Source organism: Ictalurus punctatus, chromosome 4 (genome assembly GCF_001660625.3).
Source record: "Ictalurus punctatus breed USDA103 chromosome 4, Coco_2.0, whole genome shotgun sequence".
Taxonomy (NCBI): Eukaryota; Metazoa; Chordata; class Actinopteri; order Siluriformes; family Ictaluridae; genus Ictalurus; species Ictalurus punctatus.
The window spans coordinates 31,628,547-31,642,712 of NC_071284.1; the positions used below are offsets into that span (position 1 = coordinate 31,628,547).

Consider the following 14,166-nt stretch of genomic DNA (forward strand, 5'->3'; position numbering starts at 1 on the left):
ATTCATGCTCATTAGGATTTTAAATAATGCCGTAAAGTGTGTAAACGGGTCATGGTGTAGTTTTGTTCTTGTCTTCCTCTGTGAAAATGACGGACATCCGGTCTCAATTATACAGTGTTTAGTTCTCAGGCTTTGAGAGTGTTGGGAGTCAAAAGAGACCAAAATAAGTTATTATTTGTCAGTTGTGGAAATGTCTGTATTGATTTTCAGGATTGTGAATACAAAATCACTCTGCTGAAAGAGGGGAGGAATGGAAATCCACTGTTCATGTGTGGATCCAGAAACGAGGATACAAAGTGCTGTGATGTGGTATGTTTATGGGGTTTTTTGCTTCAAATGCTAGTATGCTGGTCCTTACACTTAGCAAGACTTCTTGTGTGTAAAGTTCAGTTTTAAACACAAGAGCAAACATATTAGATTGTGAATAATGTGCTGAAATATTCGGTCAGTGCAGGATTTCGAGGAGGTTTATTGTTTGTGATGGCGTTTTTGTTTTTTTTTTCTTCTTCTAAATTTGCTGTGCAGTTTGCTTAGGAAAACGACCATATTTGCACAAAGTTGTTTTGCGCGGTCTTTCGCAGTGACGTTTGTTGGTAAATGAGACCTTTTTGCTGCACTCACGTTCGACACACGTGACTCGAAGTGGGCTTTGGCTGAATGTGTGTCGTGATGACGTCACATGGTGCGTCTTGGCCCAAATCTGCGGTGAAAATTTGCAGTAATTTACAAAAATCGTAAGCTTCTCCGGATATTGCAGAGTTTGCTTGATTTTGTGTTCATTTCTGCAGTCCTGGATGGACTGAATATTATTCTAAAATTATTTTCTTTTTCTTTCATGCCAGAGCTCAGAGCACCTTCCTGTGAACTGCTTCATACTGAGGCATCCAGCACAAATCGATGACCCGTCTTTGCACGTTGGTAAGAACGCTTTCAGACCTGCGTTTCTTCACAGATCAAGCTGATAATTCATCTTTCATTCATTCTTGAATACCAAACAGTCAGATTCAAAATTATTGGCACCTTTGATATAATAGTCCCCTGACCTAAAGCCATGAGAGATTCTGTATTGAGGAACGCTTTCAGATTCCTCACTCAAAAAATATAGGAGAAGACTCAGTGCAGAGCACTTTTACAATTAATTAAATAAATAAATAAATAAATAAATAAATGCCACTTTCATTATTGTTGAATCCCTACCTGAGACACGTGGTTTTGTTGATGAGTTTTCTTGGAATAAATTATTTTCAAATAAAGGTTAGATTTCTCTCATATTGATCAATTTAAGCTAATATATATATATATATATATATATATATATATATATATATATATATATATATATATATATATATATATATATATATTTACCATTAATTATGAAGCTCACTTTATATACTGCACTAATTTCAGAGTTCACCTGTGTATCCAGACATGAGCTGTGGGCAGCTAGACACATGTCCAATTCACATGTCCGAGTCACACGGTTTCGTTACACTCGCACGTGAGGTCAGTTAACATCCTGTTTGATTAGGCAGTAAACAATTTGTGGAAGCTAATCTGAAACTTTCTGAAGAGTTTTAGTGGTAAATTGTAGGAAAAGGAAGTGGATGGAGGAAAGAGAGGCATTTATCAAAGAACTAAAGCACATTCACTAAAGATTCCAAACTTAATACGGTGACCAGCATCTTGTGAGATGTGCGTGTTATCTGAGCAGTTTCTTCATTGGAATTAACGCACAGGCCAGATCCCATTTGCATTTGTGTGGGAATAGATTAGTTACACAGTCATGTGGAAAAATAAGTACACCCCATGGAAATTATTGGCTTTTTTGACATATTTGGACAAGCAAACATTTGATCATCTTTGAAACAGCGCCTACTGATAAAGTTGATATACTTGAACAGAACCACAAGGAAAATGAGCTTTTTCAATCATTTATTCAACAGGAATATCAATAGATGTGATCATCTTCTGTGGAAAACCTAAGAACACCCATGGCCTCAGAAGCTACTATTGCCCCCTTTAGCAGAAATAACTTCTTGCGGGTGTTTTGCATAATTGTCCACCAGTCTCTGACAGTCTGCTGGAAGATTTGACCGCTCTTCCATGCAATATTCTTTCAGGTGCAAGATATTTGAGGGTTTTCATTCATGTTCTGCCCATTTCAAATCCCTCCACAACATTTCAAAAGGATTCCAATCCGGGCTTTGACGAAGCCACACCATATCCCTCCGTTTCATCTTTTTGAGTCGTTCCTTGGTGGATTTGCTCGTGTGATTAGGATCATTATCCTGTTGAAAAGTCCACTTTCAGTTCAACTTCAACTTTTGGACAGATGGCCTAACATTATCTTCAAGCACTCTTTGATATGATGCAGAATTCATTGTTGAATCAGTGAATGCAAGCTGTCCAGTCCCTGAGGCAGTGAAGCAACCCCAAACCATAACATTTCCACCACCGTGCTTCACAGTTGGTATGAGGTGCTTCTCCTGAAAAGCTGTCTTTGGTCTGCGCCAAACATGTCTGCTATTACTGTGGCCAAACCACTCTATCTTTGATTAATCTCTCTCTAGAGCACATTATTCTAAAAGGCCTGGTCTTTGCCTATATGCTCACTGGCAATCTGTAGTCCTGCAAAGGCTTTTTTCCTGGCACACCTCCCATGCAGGTCAAATTTGTGCAATCTCTTTCTGACTGTAGAAGCATGCACTTTGACACCAACCGTTGCGAGACTTACTAGCAAATCCTGTGATTAAATTTTGGGGTTCTTGGAGACTTCTTTTTGCATCAGATGGTCTGCTCGAGGGCTGAATTTGTTGGGACGGCCAGTCCTGGACTTGAAATCTGTGCCATTTGTAGATTATATAACTTACACCCAATCTTCAACACCTGATTCTAATTTTAATGGATAGGTGTGATAAATGTAGGGGTGTACTTACTTTTTCCATGTGACTGAGCTGTTTTTTTTTTGTTCATTTAAATTGTTAAAATTACTACAAAATGTCATTTTATGTCATTTGATAGAGTGTATCGCTTTTATTAAGAGGCACTGTTTCAAAGAGGATCAAATGTTTGCTTGTCCAAATATGTCAAAAATGCCAACATTTTCCGTGGGGTGTACTTAATTTTTTACATGACTGTAGATTAGTGAGTGATAAGTACATGACATGTTCTTTTCATATCTGCTGCCTAACCTTTCATCACAGATTTATGTTGCATTTATGTTGCCTATCTGACCACTGGAACATGGCTGGTACAGCTGGTGAATTCTGAATGTGTATCATACCTCGTGTCTGATGTGTGTTTGTTGTGTGTATCCCAGGTGACTCGCTATATTACACAGTCTCGAGTGGGAGCAATGGTAAAAGTAGCAAAGGCCTTTACAGATGGACCACTGACGGAATCACCTGGACATATCTGAGACAAACCGGTGAGAGAGACATCCAGCTGTTGTGCAGTAAACAGTTCACATTACTGCAGATTTGTAAAGAACCAGACTCAGCAGAGGAGTTATGATCTGCGTGCAGACGAGTCAGGATCCTCGCGGAGAGGGGTCAGGATCCATGTGCAGAGTTTATCGGGTTTAAAGAATGGTCGACCACAGGGTAACAATCAAGGAAAACATAGCTCATGACTTTCACAACTCAAATGAATGTGCAATAAGCAGCAGAAAACCATGTGCATATATGTTGCATATAAACGTGACCGAACCAGGAAGTAGACAGGAAACGGAAAATAAGCAACTGACTAGTCTTCCGAGGGCATTTACCTCTGCTCCTGGAGTGTTGTGATAAGATTATACTAACCTTTAAATAAATTTGTTTTGTTTTGTTTTGTTTTCAGAGCACAGGTATGTAAAAATTGTAGCAAATGAAGGCGATGGGTCACTTGACGGAAAAGTGTACTCCTTCTTCATCGAGCAGAACCAGGACCCGGATTCGGACATGACCCTCTGGATGCCCCGAGTTTCTCAGATCTGTATGGTAAAATGTGTGACATTGTGTTTTTCCTGAAATAACATTTCTGCGTTTATGTTTTTATTCGAGTTCTGCTTTTACAGAACAACAACAACGCCATGAACTTTTTATATAAACATCTTATAATAGAGCCAGTCAGTGCGTTTACATGGACGACAATAATCCGATATTAACCCGATTAAGACGATATTCGGATTAAGAAACTAGCATGTAAACAGAGATTATTGATGACCTTAATCCGGCTAAAGTCATACTCGAAGTAAACACAAATGGAATTAAGACGTGTGGAGTGCTCCTGTTTTAGTCGCATTATCGACGTGCGTTACAGACACGTACACACCGTAATCACACTATTAACGTCGTGTGAGAGTTTTCACCGCATTTTGTGACAGGACACGTACATACATGGCAGCGCTCAACCGTTTAACAGGAAACAGGAGAGCACGGCTGCGTCCCAAACCGCGTGCTTACCTACTAGTAGGTGAGATACATGCATTTATTTATATATATACTATATATACTATATAGTAGGTAAGTACTCGGTTTGGGACGCAGCCCACGGCTTCAAGCAGTCGTCTATTAGCACGTACAGCATGATAAATAATTAACTGCACTTGAAGCGTTCGTAAAATTAAAAATGAAACACCCAAAACTGTATACGGTTCCATAACGAAGACCAACTGTATGTCGATACGTGAAATTCTGGAGGGAACGTCGGACGGCGTGACGTGGGGACGTTATGACGTGTGCTGTTAATCGATCTATGTTCTATAACACGTAAAACCTGAACATGAAAGGAGTATTCTAAAAGTGACTCATGTAAACCTTAATCAGAATATTGTCTTATTCAGAATACGGTCAATAATTAGATTACTGCTGTCCGTGTAAACGTAGTCATCGTTGTGAGATAGTGATGTTATACATATGATATATACTTGATTTTAAACTGTAATAAAGCCTTAAAACCTCCACACATTCCGGAACATTCGCCTAACAGTATAGATTCCGCCTACAGCTGCCCATCGCTCATGCTCCCAGTTCAGCTCCTGAATCAGCTCCTGCTCTGCCCAGACTAAACTGACCATTTCCTCCTTCTGTACTCAGGCGGATCGGGGTGGCAGTAAATCAGTTCTGCAGTACCGCTGGACGTCCATGGTGACCGCACGCATGTTTTGTGGTGATGAGAAGAAGCGGATCTCGTATACCGAGCTGCTGGACGTTGCTGTGCTGGAAGATGCGGACTGGAAAAACACCACAATTTACGCCCTCTTCAAAAATGCCTAGTAAGATGATGCATCGTAGCGAGCACCTGACCAGGTGTTCAGTGTTATTCTCATGATGTACATCTACCTCCACACAGCACTTTGTATTTCTGTATTGGGAAGTGACCAGAAGTGCTCATTCAGGAATATTTCCATTTACTGCTCACGTGGAAGTTAAAAGTGCTTCCTCATTTCAGGAACCTTGTGTTTCCGTCAGCTGTTTCTGTTCCCTTAGACACTCACAGTCTGTGGTCTTCATTTAATGGAGGTCGAAACACCGTGTGTGTTTGTGTGTGTTTGTGTGAAGGCTATAAAGCTGACCTTTGTGCCTCTGTTTCTCTCCCATAGCAACCTGAGAGCCGTGTGTGTTTACAAAATGTCCGACATCATTCGGGTCTTCACGAGCAACACATTCAAAGATGAATCTGAGACGTTTTCTTCAACACGTCCTGGAGAGGTACACTACCATTCAGTAAAACAGAAATAAACCACAACTTTATCTCTCCGCCCTTCTTAAATTAGTTATAACTGTGTTTTACAGTGTGTAGAAGACAGTCGTACGTTATCGCCAAGTTTTCTGAAGTTTATGGAACGTCGTCCGGAGTTGAAGCAGTGGATTAAGCCTGCACGGGACCCTCTGTTGTTCGACCACCATCACTACACACTCCTGCAGGTGGACAGAGTGGAGAGCAAGAGATCAGGAAACAGCCATCATACTGTCCTCCTCATGAGTCTAAGTGAGCAGTTTTCTGTTTACCTGTAAAGCAGTAGTCTTACAGAAACTTGACATCGTAGTTAAGTACATTCAGCCTCTGATGATCATTTCTTCTATCACTGGGTTGCAAAGTTATACATTCCAGTAGAGCTTGATCTGGAGAACCTGGATTGGACACAACTTCTTATTTAACCAGAATATACTAACTGCAGGGTGCACGGTGGCTTAGTGGTTAGTACGTTTGCCTCACACCTCCAGGGTTGGGGGTTTGATTCCCACCGTGGCCCTTTGTATGTGGAGTTTGCGTGTTCTCCCTGTGCTGTGGGGGTTTCCTCCCCAGTCCAAAGACATGCATGGTAGGCTGATTGGCGTGTCTGTATGAATGAGTGTGATTGTGCCCTGTCCAGCATGTACCCTCCCTTGTGCCTGATGCTTGTATCGAAGATGGATGGATGGATGGATGGATGGATGGATACTAACTTTTACGATGCCAGTAATGCTACATGCTATGAAATGACGGAGAAATTTATGGGTTTGGGTGCATTTAGCAGTCAGAGGTGGTATTTTATGATAAGGGCATTTGGCAGTCACAGGGTGTTTATTTGGGGGTTTTGGGGAAATTAACAGGCAGAGTGGTATTTACATTTGGGTTTTGGACAGTCACAGATTACAGGGTATTTAACTTTTAGGTTTGAGATGATTAGAGGTCAAAAGGTATTCAATTTGGGGTTTGGGGGAAATTAGAATTTTATGAGGATAGTTTGGGGGGTTTAGGGCAATTAGCAGGCAGGGTCATATTTATATTTGGGTTTGAGGCAGTTAGAAATTTCGCATCATCAACGAGGAACAAGAAGCAATATCAGTGAACGTAAAACAAAATGAGGAAACGGGTGCAACGCTTGGTAAGGTGAGAACACTCAATACTAGGCAAAGTCAAGGTGTTCAAAAAGTCTCTTATATAGCGTGGAGTGAGTGAGTGTCAGATTGGCAACAGGTGTGTGTGATTAGAATTCCGGAGAAGGTGACCGTGTGTGTGTGTGTGTGTGTGTGTGTGTGTGTGTGTGTGTGGAAGTGTAGTCCATGGCGGCCATGTTTGTAGGCCGCAGTGCAGGATGGGAAATGTAGTCATTGGTTTGCTGTGATATGACAATCTTTGGTTTGTTTTCTCTCCATAGACAATGGCAACGTCCATAAAGTCCTGGAGCAGGATGGTGACCCCTTCATCATCGCAGAGTACGAGCCCTTTAAAACCAGGACACATATCTCCAGCATGCTGCTCGACAGTACAACAGTAAGCATTTTTCCTTCCTATTTTAAATTGTGGCCAATTCCAATAGCAACCAGGGAGGGTAAAGGCTAACATGTGCTTCCCCTGTGACACGTAAAGGCAGCCAAGCGCAGTTTTTTGTACAGCTGCACATGCTGCATTACAGGGCAGCACAACACAGAGGAAAGCGCTATCCACCCCTGCTGCTGTCTGATTGGTTATTGTTGCTGTGATTGATAGGACCCTGTTGGACTCCTGGCCACACATTACTGTGGCTTCATCAGGATTTGACTTTGCAATCTCCAGACAATAGGAATTTTTCAGTTGCACCACTTGGGAGACCAAATCTTTATTTTGAAGGGTAGTAGGGACAAGAATGAGTTCCAAATCTTGATTAGTGAGACATGGCAAACCTGTCATAAATGGACTCACCTATGCTGATAATGCAGGACATGTTACTGGGACAAACTAAGAATGTCACAAAACAACAAAATAACACTCCTTAAGAACGTATACGTATGTATACTATATTTATACATATATATATAACACTGAATCTGTTACTATTAAAGCGGAACTGTGTTTCTTCAGACGTGTAAATCTAGTACCTATAGTATATTTTAGTACAGTATAGTAATTTATTATTTCATCCTGCAGAAAAAGCTCTATGTGAGCTCCATCAGTGAGGTGATCCAGATCGACCTGCAGGACTGCAGTGTGTACGGGAAACACTGCGCCTCGTGTGTGATGGCCCGAGACCCGTACTGCGGCTGGGACTTGGACTTGGAGACGTGTTCAGCTAACACTGGGTACGTGCTGAAACTCACTCTAATTATTTTCTCTGGACATTTCAATTGGTTTGAATACATGGTCAAGTAGCACTGCAGCATTGTGGTGTCTAGTGTTTGTGTTTGTTCGAGCCCTTGAACACACTATATGCAGGACATGCAGTGCAGTGCCATTATTCACAAGGATGATGGGTCTAGTGCTGCACATCCAACATACAGTAGGTTTTAAAACCATGCACTCAGGCTTAAAACGCTTTTCAAGTTAAAAAACTTGAAAGCTAACCTATTTAGGGAAAGATAAGCTAATGAGTCAAAGCTGACCTAGTGGGTTAGTTCTGTTTTATTGTGCGTGTGCATGTGTACATTATATTTATTGATTTAGTTATTTATTTATTATTCCATACAAAGTTATGTTGAGAAAGAATGGAACTCTCTGTCTGCATCAATGGGAATTATAGCATGGTCCACCATAATAATACTATACTTAAGTAAGGAATAAATGACTCTTTGTCGTGCTGTTATAGGAAAATAATCCATTACGGGGTGGTGAGATGCAACACAATGTGAAGCAGAGTTCCTGTTTCCACCCCAAAGTTGATTATTTTACAATACCGGCATGTCCTGAAGTGTTTATTCCTCTCACACCGCAGCAATTTGACCACAGTTACATTTTATTATTGATTAAAGAACGTGTCCTACTTTTTATCCGTTTATAGTTACATTTAATGTTGTGGAACGTCCTTGAGACAAGTTACAGTCATGGGGGGAAAAGAAAGTTCACCCTCCTTCAATTCTATGTTTTTATCGATCAGGGCCTGTATAACAATTGTGCGGTCCTCACGAACTTCCATAAACAAAACAAAACTGCTGTCAGAGCTGCTGTTGTAGACAGCATATTTCAATCATATCAGATTTGAGAACTCAACAGCAGTGTGGTAAAATAATAATTAAATCCTAAAAGTGAAAGTGAAGAAAGATTGTAGAACATTTGAGAAATAAACTCTTCATAATTGATGAAATAGAGGGCTCATTGCCACGTAATGTAGGCACAGGACAGAAGCAAGTGCAGGTATGGCAGTTTAATCAAACAATAAAGAGTACAAAGGATCAGGCAGAAAACAAAGTCCAAGGCTAGGGTCAAGCAATCAGGCAGACAGGCTAAACAAGGCAGAGCAGAGAATCGAGGTCAACAGGGTAAATAAAGTCGATAACAGAAAAGCAAACACGAGATAAGGCTTGGAAATACGACAAAGACGAGGCAACTGAGCATAATACTTTGTGAAGTCATAGTGTTCGAAAGGTCTCTGATATAGTGTGGTTATGAGTGCTGTGAATAGGATGCGGATGTGCGTGATTAGAATGAATGTGAGTGTTCTGGGAATTGCAGTCCATGGCAGCCATGTTTGTAGGCCGCCGTGCAGGATGGGAAATGTAGTCACTAGTTTGCTGTGATATGACACTCATACTTGTTGGTGCTGCTCTACATGCTGAAATGTTTATCATAATTCACAGTCAGAACTTTTACTTTTTTATCTAAAACCTAATTATTTGTGCAATTTTTCCTCATAGAGCCTTACAAGATGTGACCCATGGAAACTACTCTCTATGTGAAAATGGTAGGTGTGTGTGTGTGTGTGTGTGTGTGTGTGAGAGAGAGAGAGAGCGAGCGCATGAGTGAGAGGCTACATGCGTAGCTCATTCTTTCTAAATTACACTGTTGTTAATTCAGGGTGTGTTCACACCAGACTGGTGGTGGTGTTTTTTCAGACTTGAGACCATTTGCTGAATTATTTCAGATATATAAAGCTAGCAGGTTTGGAAAAGTACCATTATGGCCATTAATCAGTGTCTGGTAAACGAGTAGAAGCACTAAAGTACTACATTATTTAATTAGACATTACATTTCACTTTAGAAAAATTGTGCTCACAGCAGAAGTCAATATGCAGTTTAGTAAGAGTGTGTAAAAACAAGCCATGGAGCATTGCTGCTGGGGAAAGATTTAAGCGTTCAAGCTGAGTGTCAAACCTTTAATGGATGCTTTTTACTACAAACTAGAATTTCAGATGCACCCTAAATGCATGAAGCTATAACTGCAATAATAAATAAAGCACTGGCTTCCACCATAAACTTTATGAACTCTTATTAGCTGAAAAACACCTATACAAGCCAGACTGATATTATTATACGATTATATTAAATTATGCTGATATAATCTTGTATCTCTGAATCCAGGACATTTTTTCTAGCACATTTGCCTACTTAAATATATTCTTCAGTCAATCCCAGGTCCATATACAAGCTTATAGGTTGTATTTGGCATTTGCATTTTTATTTATCATTTATTATCATTCATGGGGAAAAATAAAGTACTTTTTCCTTCAATTCTGTTTTTATTTATGAACACATATAGAAGTCCACCAACTTCTATAAACAAGTGTGTGATCTCGATTCATTTGTGTCAACATCATGCCAAGAATAAAGGACATCGGCCATGACCTCAGAGTTCTCACTGTTAAGGGTTATAAGGCCATCTCCGTACGATTTGAAATTCACCAATGTACAGTGAGAAGAAAAAGTGTGGATTAGAAAAAGCTTTTCTCTCCGAAAAGAATAGGGAGCATGGTGGGAGGAGCGGTGATAATTTGGGCTTGTTTTGCAACCATGGGACCGGGGAAACTTGCAGTCGTTCAGACAAGAATGAACTCCACATTATATCAGAATATTCTAGAGATAAATGTGAGGCCATCTGTCCAGCAACTTAAGCTGGGCCGAAATTGGACCATGATCCCAAGGACACCAGCAAATCAACATCTGAATGGTTAAAGAAGGAAATATGTATAGGTGTTGGAATGGCCAAGTCAAAGTCCAGACCTCAACCCCACTGAGATGCTGTGGATCTTAAGAAAGCTGTGCCTGCAAACATCAATGAACTGAAGCAATGTTGTAAAGAAGAGTGGTACAAAATTTCCCCAAAATGTTACTGAACTGTAGGGTGTGATTGTTTTTTTTCCACCTGGTTTCTGAATGTTAGTTTAGAAACTGTCAGTGGCCCCCGAGATATTGTTTTAAAGCAAATAATCTGAATTAAATCGAATCAGTTTCTGCAAATATAGGCTTCGGTGAACAAAGAGAAAGCGTAAGAGCAGACGGTGTGTTTATGTTGTACAGAAACATTTCTGTTTTAAGATGTACACGTATTACTATTATATCTTAAAACAGAAGGGAGGCAGAGTTTTATTCTTTAACCCCGAGTCTGTTGTGAGGAGAGTAGACTGTCAGGTCAGGATTGGTTTTTATAAGCTGCTCACATGACGGTACTTAATAGAGTCCATGTCACAATCCATTTTCAGTAGCAAACATTTGATTGTGCAAGTTGATTTTGTCCTACACTCATGTCATGTCAATTGAGGAACTTTATACATTATTCACAGTATGGATGGAGTTATTATCTTATATATTACATATATTGATGGGATGACAATAAAATTTGACTTGCATTGACTAGGAATATTGAACACTTGTGTAATATTGTCTGATCTCTAATATTGTCCTTTGTCCTGCTGTTATCTTTGCAGGTGTCCTCAAAATCAATGAGTCCCGGACAGATAGCAACTCTCCTAGCAGCGTCCCTCGAGACTCTAAGTTCTATCTTAGTTGCCCCATGGAATCCCAGTATGCCTCATATGTTTGGGACCACCGGGGCAGGATAAGAGAGTGTGTCTTAACTGAACAGGACTGCCTTTTGCTGATCGACAGCATGAGCGAAAAGGACGAGGGCGTTTATGAATGCGTCTCCTCAGAGAACGGCTACGACAGGACGATCGTCCGTCAGGAGCTGCAGATGAACTCCGCCTCAGAGACCAGAACGACTCGCGTAGCTTTAGCGTGCCTTCTGTTCCTGATCTCTGTGATCTTCTAGTGCTGTCTGGATGTTGAATTTATGTAGTATCTTTCTGGTTTGGGTTTGCTCTTATTTCAAAGAATGGACTGCCTGTTAAAATCGTGGATCTCATTGAAGCTACATCATTTGAATTTCTAGCCTTAACATATTTGAATATTGTCCCTATACTTATGACTTTGATTTGCCGAATACCTAAGCCTGCACCACAGTTTCTGTCTGAGGTTAATGAACTGCGCACTATTGCATCCTCTGTTTGCTCTGAAATTCTCCTTGTGGGAGAGATTAACATTCGTTTAGATTCATCTTTGACCTCTGTAGTTTTGTCTGTCCTTCATTGCATTGAATTTAGGCAACATGTAGACTCCCTACTCACACTAAGAGTCATATTTTAGATACTGTTTGCACTGCTGACTTAGACATGTCTCAGCTCTGTGGCACTCTTTTAGGTATCTCTGATCACAAGCTTAGTCTTGCTGCTCCCAAGCTCTGGAACGCCTTGCCTCAATACCTCCGTGAATGCTCAACCCTTTCATTGTTTAAATCTAAACTTAACATGCACCTATTCACAATACATTATCACACTGCCAGCTCTCAGTAATTCCCTGTTCCACTCTGTTATATGTTTATGTATGTATGTATTTATGTGTTTCTATATGTACACGTGTATGCATGTGTGTATATATGTCATGTCACGGCTAACCAGCAACTCGCATTTCCCAGAATGCAGCATGAACTACAAACATGGCAGACAACTACAACTCCCAATGGAACACACAGACCTGTCACCTTCTCCTGAGGACTAATCACACACACCTGTTCTCAATCACACCAGACTACTTAAGAGACTCTCATACACAATGTCTTTGTGAAGTATATGCTCAGTTGACTTGTCGCTGTTGTTTACCAAGCCTTTACCTTTCGTCATTGCACTATGTTTTTTTTATTTATTTATTTTTATTTTGTTATTCCCTCAACTTTGATTCTTTGTCTTGCCTAGTTTGGATTGTTTGCATGAACGCTTGACCCTCGCCTGTCTACGGTTATTGATTTCTATCTAACCCTGTGGAGTTGTCTTCTTTTTAAACTGCCTTACCTGCGCTTGCTTCCGTCTCAGCCTCCATTAAGTAACAAATATATATGTTATGTAAGTATGTTTATTTGTGTATATACGCTTACTTGCATGGATGTTTTTGTATATGAGTATGTACAGTGTGTATATAAGTGACCTTGGGTCTGAGAAAAGTGCTATAAAAAATAATCATCATAATTATTATTTCTCATAATGAAGGTTGATGTTGAATTTTTGGGGAAAGAAGCACACGCACAGCCAAAAAATAAATAAATAGTGATGAAATAAAGCAAATACTGGTTAGCAGATGTTGCCATGATGGAATTAAACAGCAGGTTCCCAGCCGTGGTCCTGGACATGTGGCTGCATTTGTTGGTAAAAAGGATAAACCAACATCAAGAGTTGTTTATGGGAGGAAAGTAAGCCATTTTGAACATGAGAAAAGAGGGGAAATCAATCAGAGCCATTACTCAAGCATTTGGTATAGCCGATAGAACAATTTGAAATGTCCTGCAGAAGAAAGAAACCACCACCACCTGGTGTACGAACAACCAGACATGGAATAGATCAGCCAGTGTAAAACAACAGTTGATGACAGCAACACTGTGAGAACTGTGAAGAAAAACAACAGTCAGTGATATCAACAACAACCTCCACAGGGCAGGGGTGAAGGTATCACAATCCACCGTTTGAAGAAGACTTCGAGAGCAGAAATATAGAGGCCACACCACAAGATGTAAACCACTCATCAGCAGTAAGAATCAGAAAGCCAGAATGGAATTCACAAAGAAATACAGAGACGCACCACAAAAGTTCTAGAAACAAGATGAACCTCTACCAAAGTGATGGAAAGGCCAAAGTGTGGAGAAAGAAAGGATCTGCTCATGATCCAAAACATAGAAACTCATCTGTGAAACATAGTGGAGGTAGTGTCATGGCTTGGGCTTGCATGGCTGCTTCTGGAACATTCCCACCTTCAGATATCTTTTTCCTTCACTGTCTTGCCGAACTTCCAATAATTATAAACATTTAAAGCTCAGAAGGTTAAGGGGAACTCACAAATCTCAATCTCACGAAATCAGGCTTGCACAGTCACTTGTTAGTGGAAACATCCGCTTTCACAGACTGTGGCATGAGGAAGTGTTCACTCTTTCCACACGACTAGACGAAATAAATGCAGAAAATA

At 40.4% G+C, this 14,166-nt stretch overlaps 1 protein-coding gene across 1 annotated transcript in view; it reads left to right on the forward strand.

Moving 5' to 3' along the window:
- LOC108264454 (semaphorin-7A) overlaps nt 1–13,182 on the forward strand; it is a 15,769-nt gene extending 2,587 nt beyond the window's left edge. The window contains exons 4-14 of the mRNA XM_017465999.3: nt 211–309; nt 843–918; nt 3,323–3,430; nt 3,844–3,983; nt 5,082–5,260; nt 5,588–5,696; nt 5,781–5,976; nt 7,130–7,245; nt 7,879–8,030; nt 9,579–9,625; nt 11,586–13,182. Coding sequence (XP_017321488.1) covers nt 211–309; nt 843–918; nt 3,323–3,430; nt 3,844–3,983; nt 5,082–5,260; nt 5,588–5,696; nt 5,781–5,976; nt 7,130–7,245; nt 7,879–8,030; nt 9,579–9,625; nt 11,586–11,929 — 1,566 coding nt within the window. The 3' untranslated portion in view covers nt 11,930–13,182. The remainder of the gene's footprint in view (nt 1–210; nt 310–842; nt 919–3,322; nt 3,431–3,843; nt 3,984–5,081; nt 5,261–5,587; nt 5,697–5,780; nt 5,977–7,129; nt 7,246–7,878; nt 8,031–9,578; nt 9,626–11,585) is intronic.
- Nucleotides 13,183–14,166: the final 984 nt, after the last annotated feature.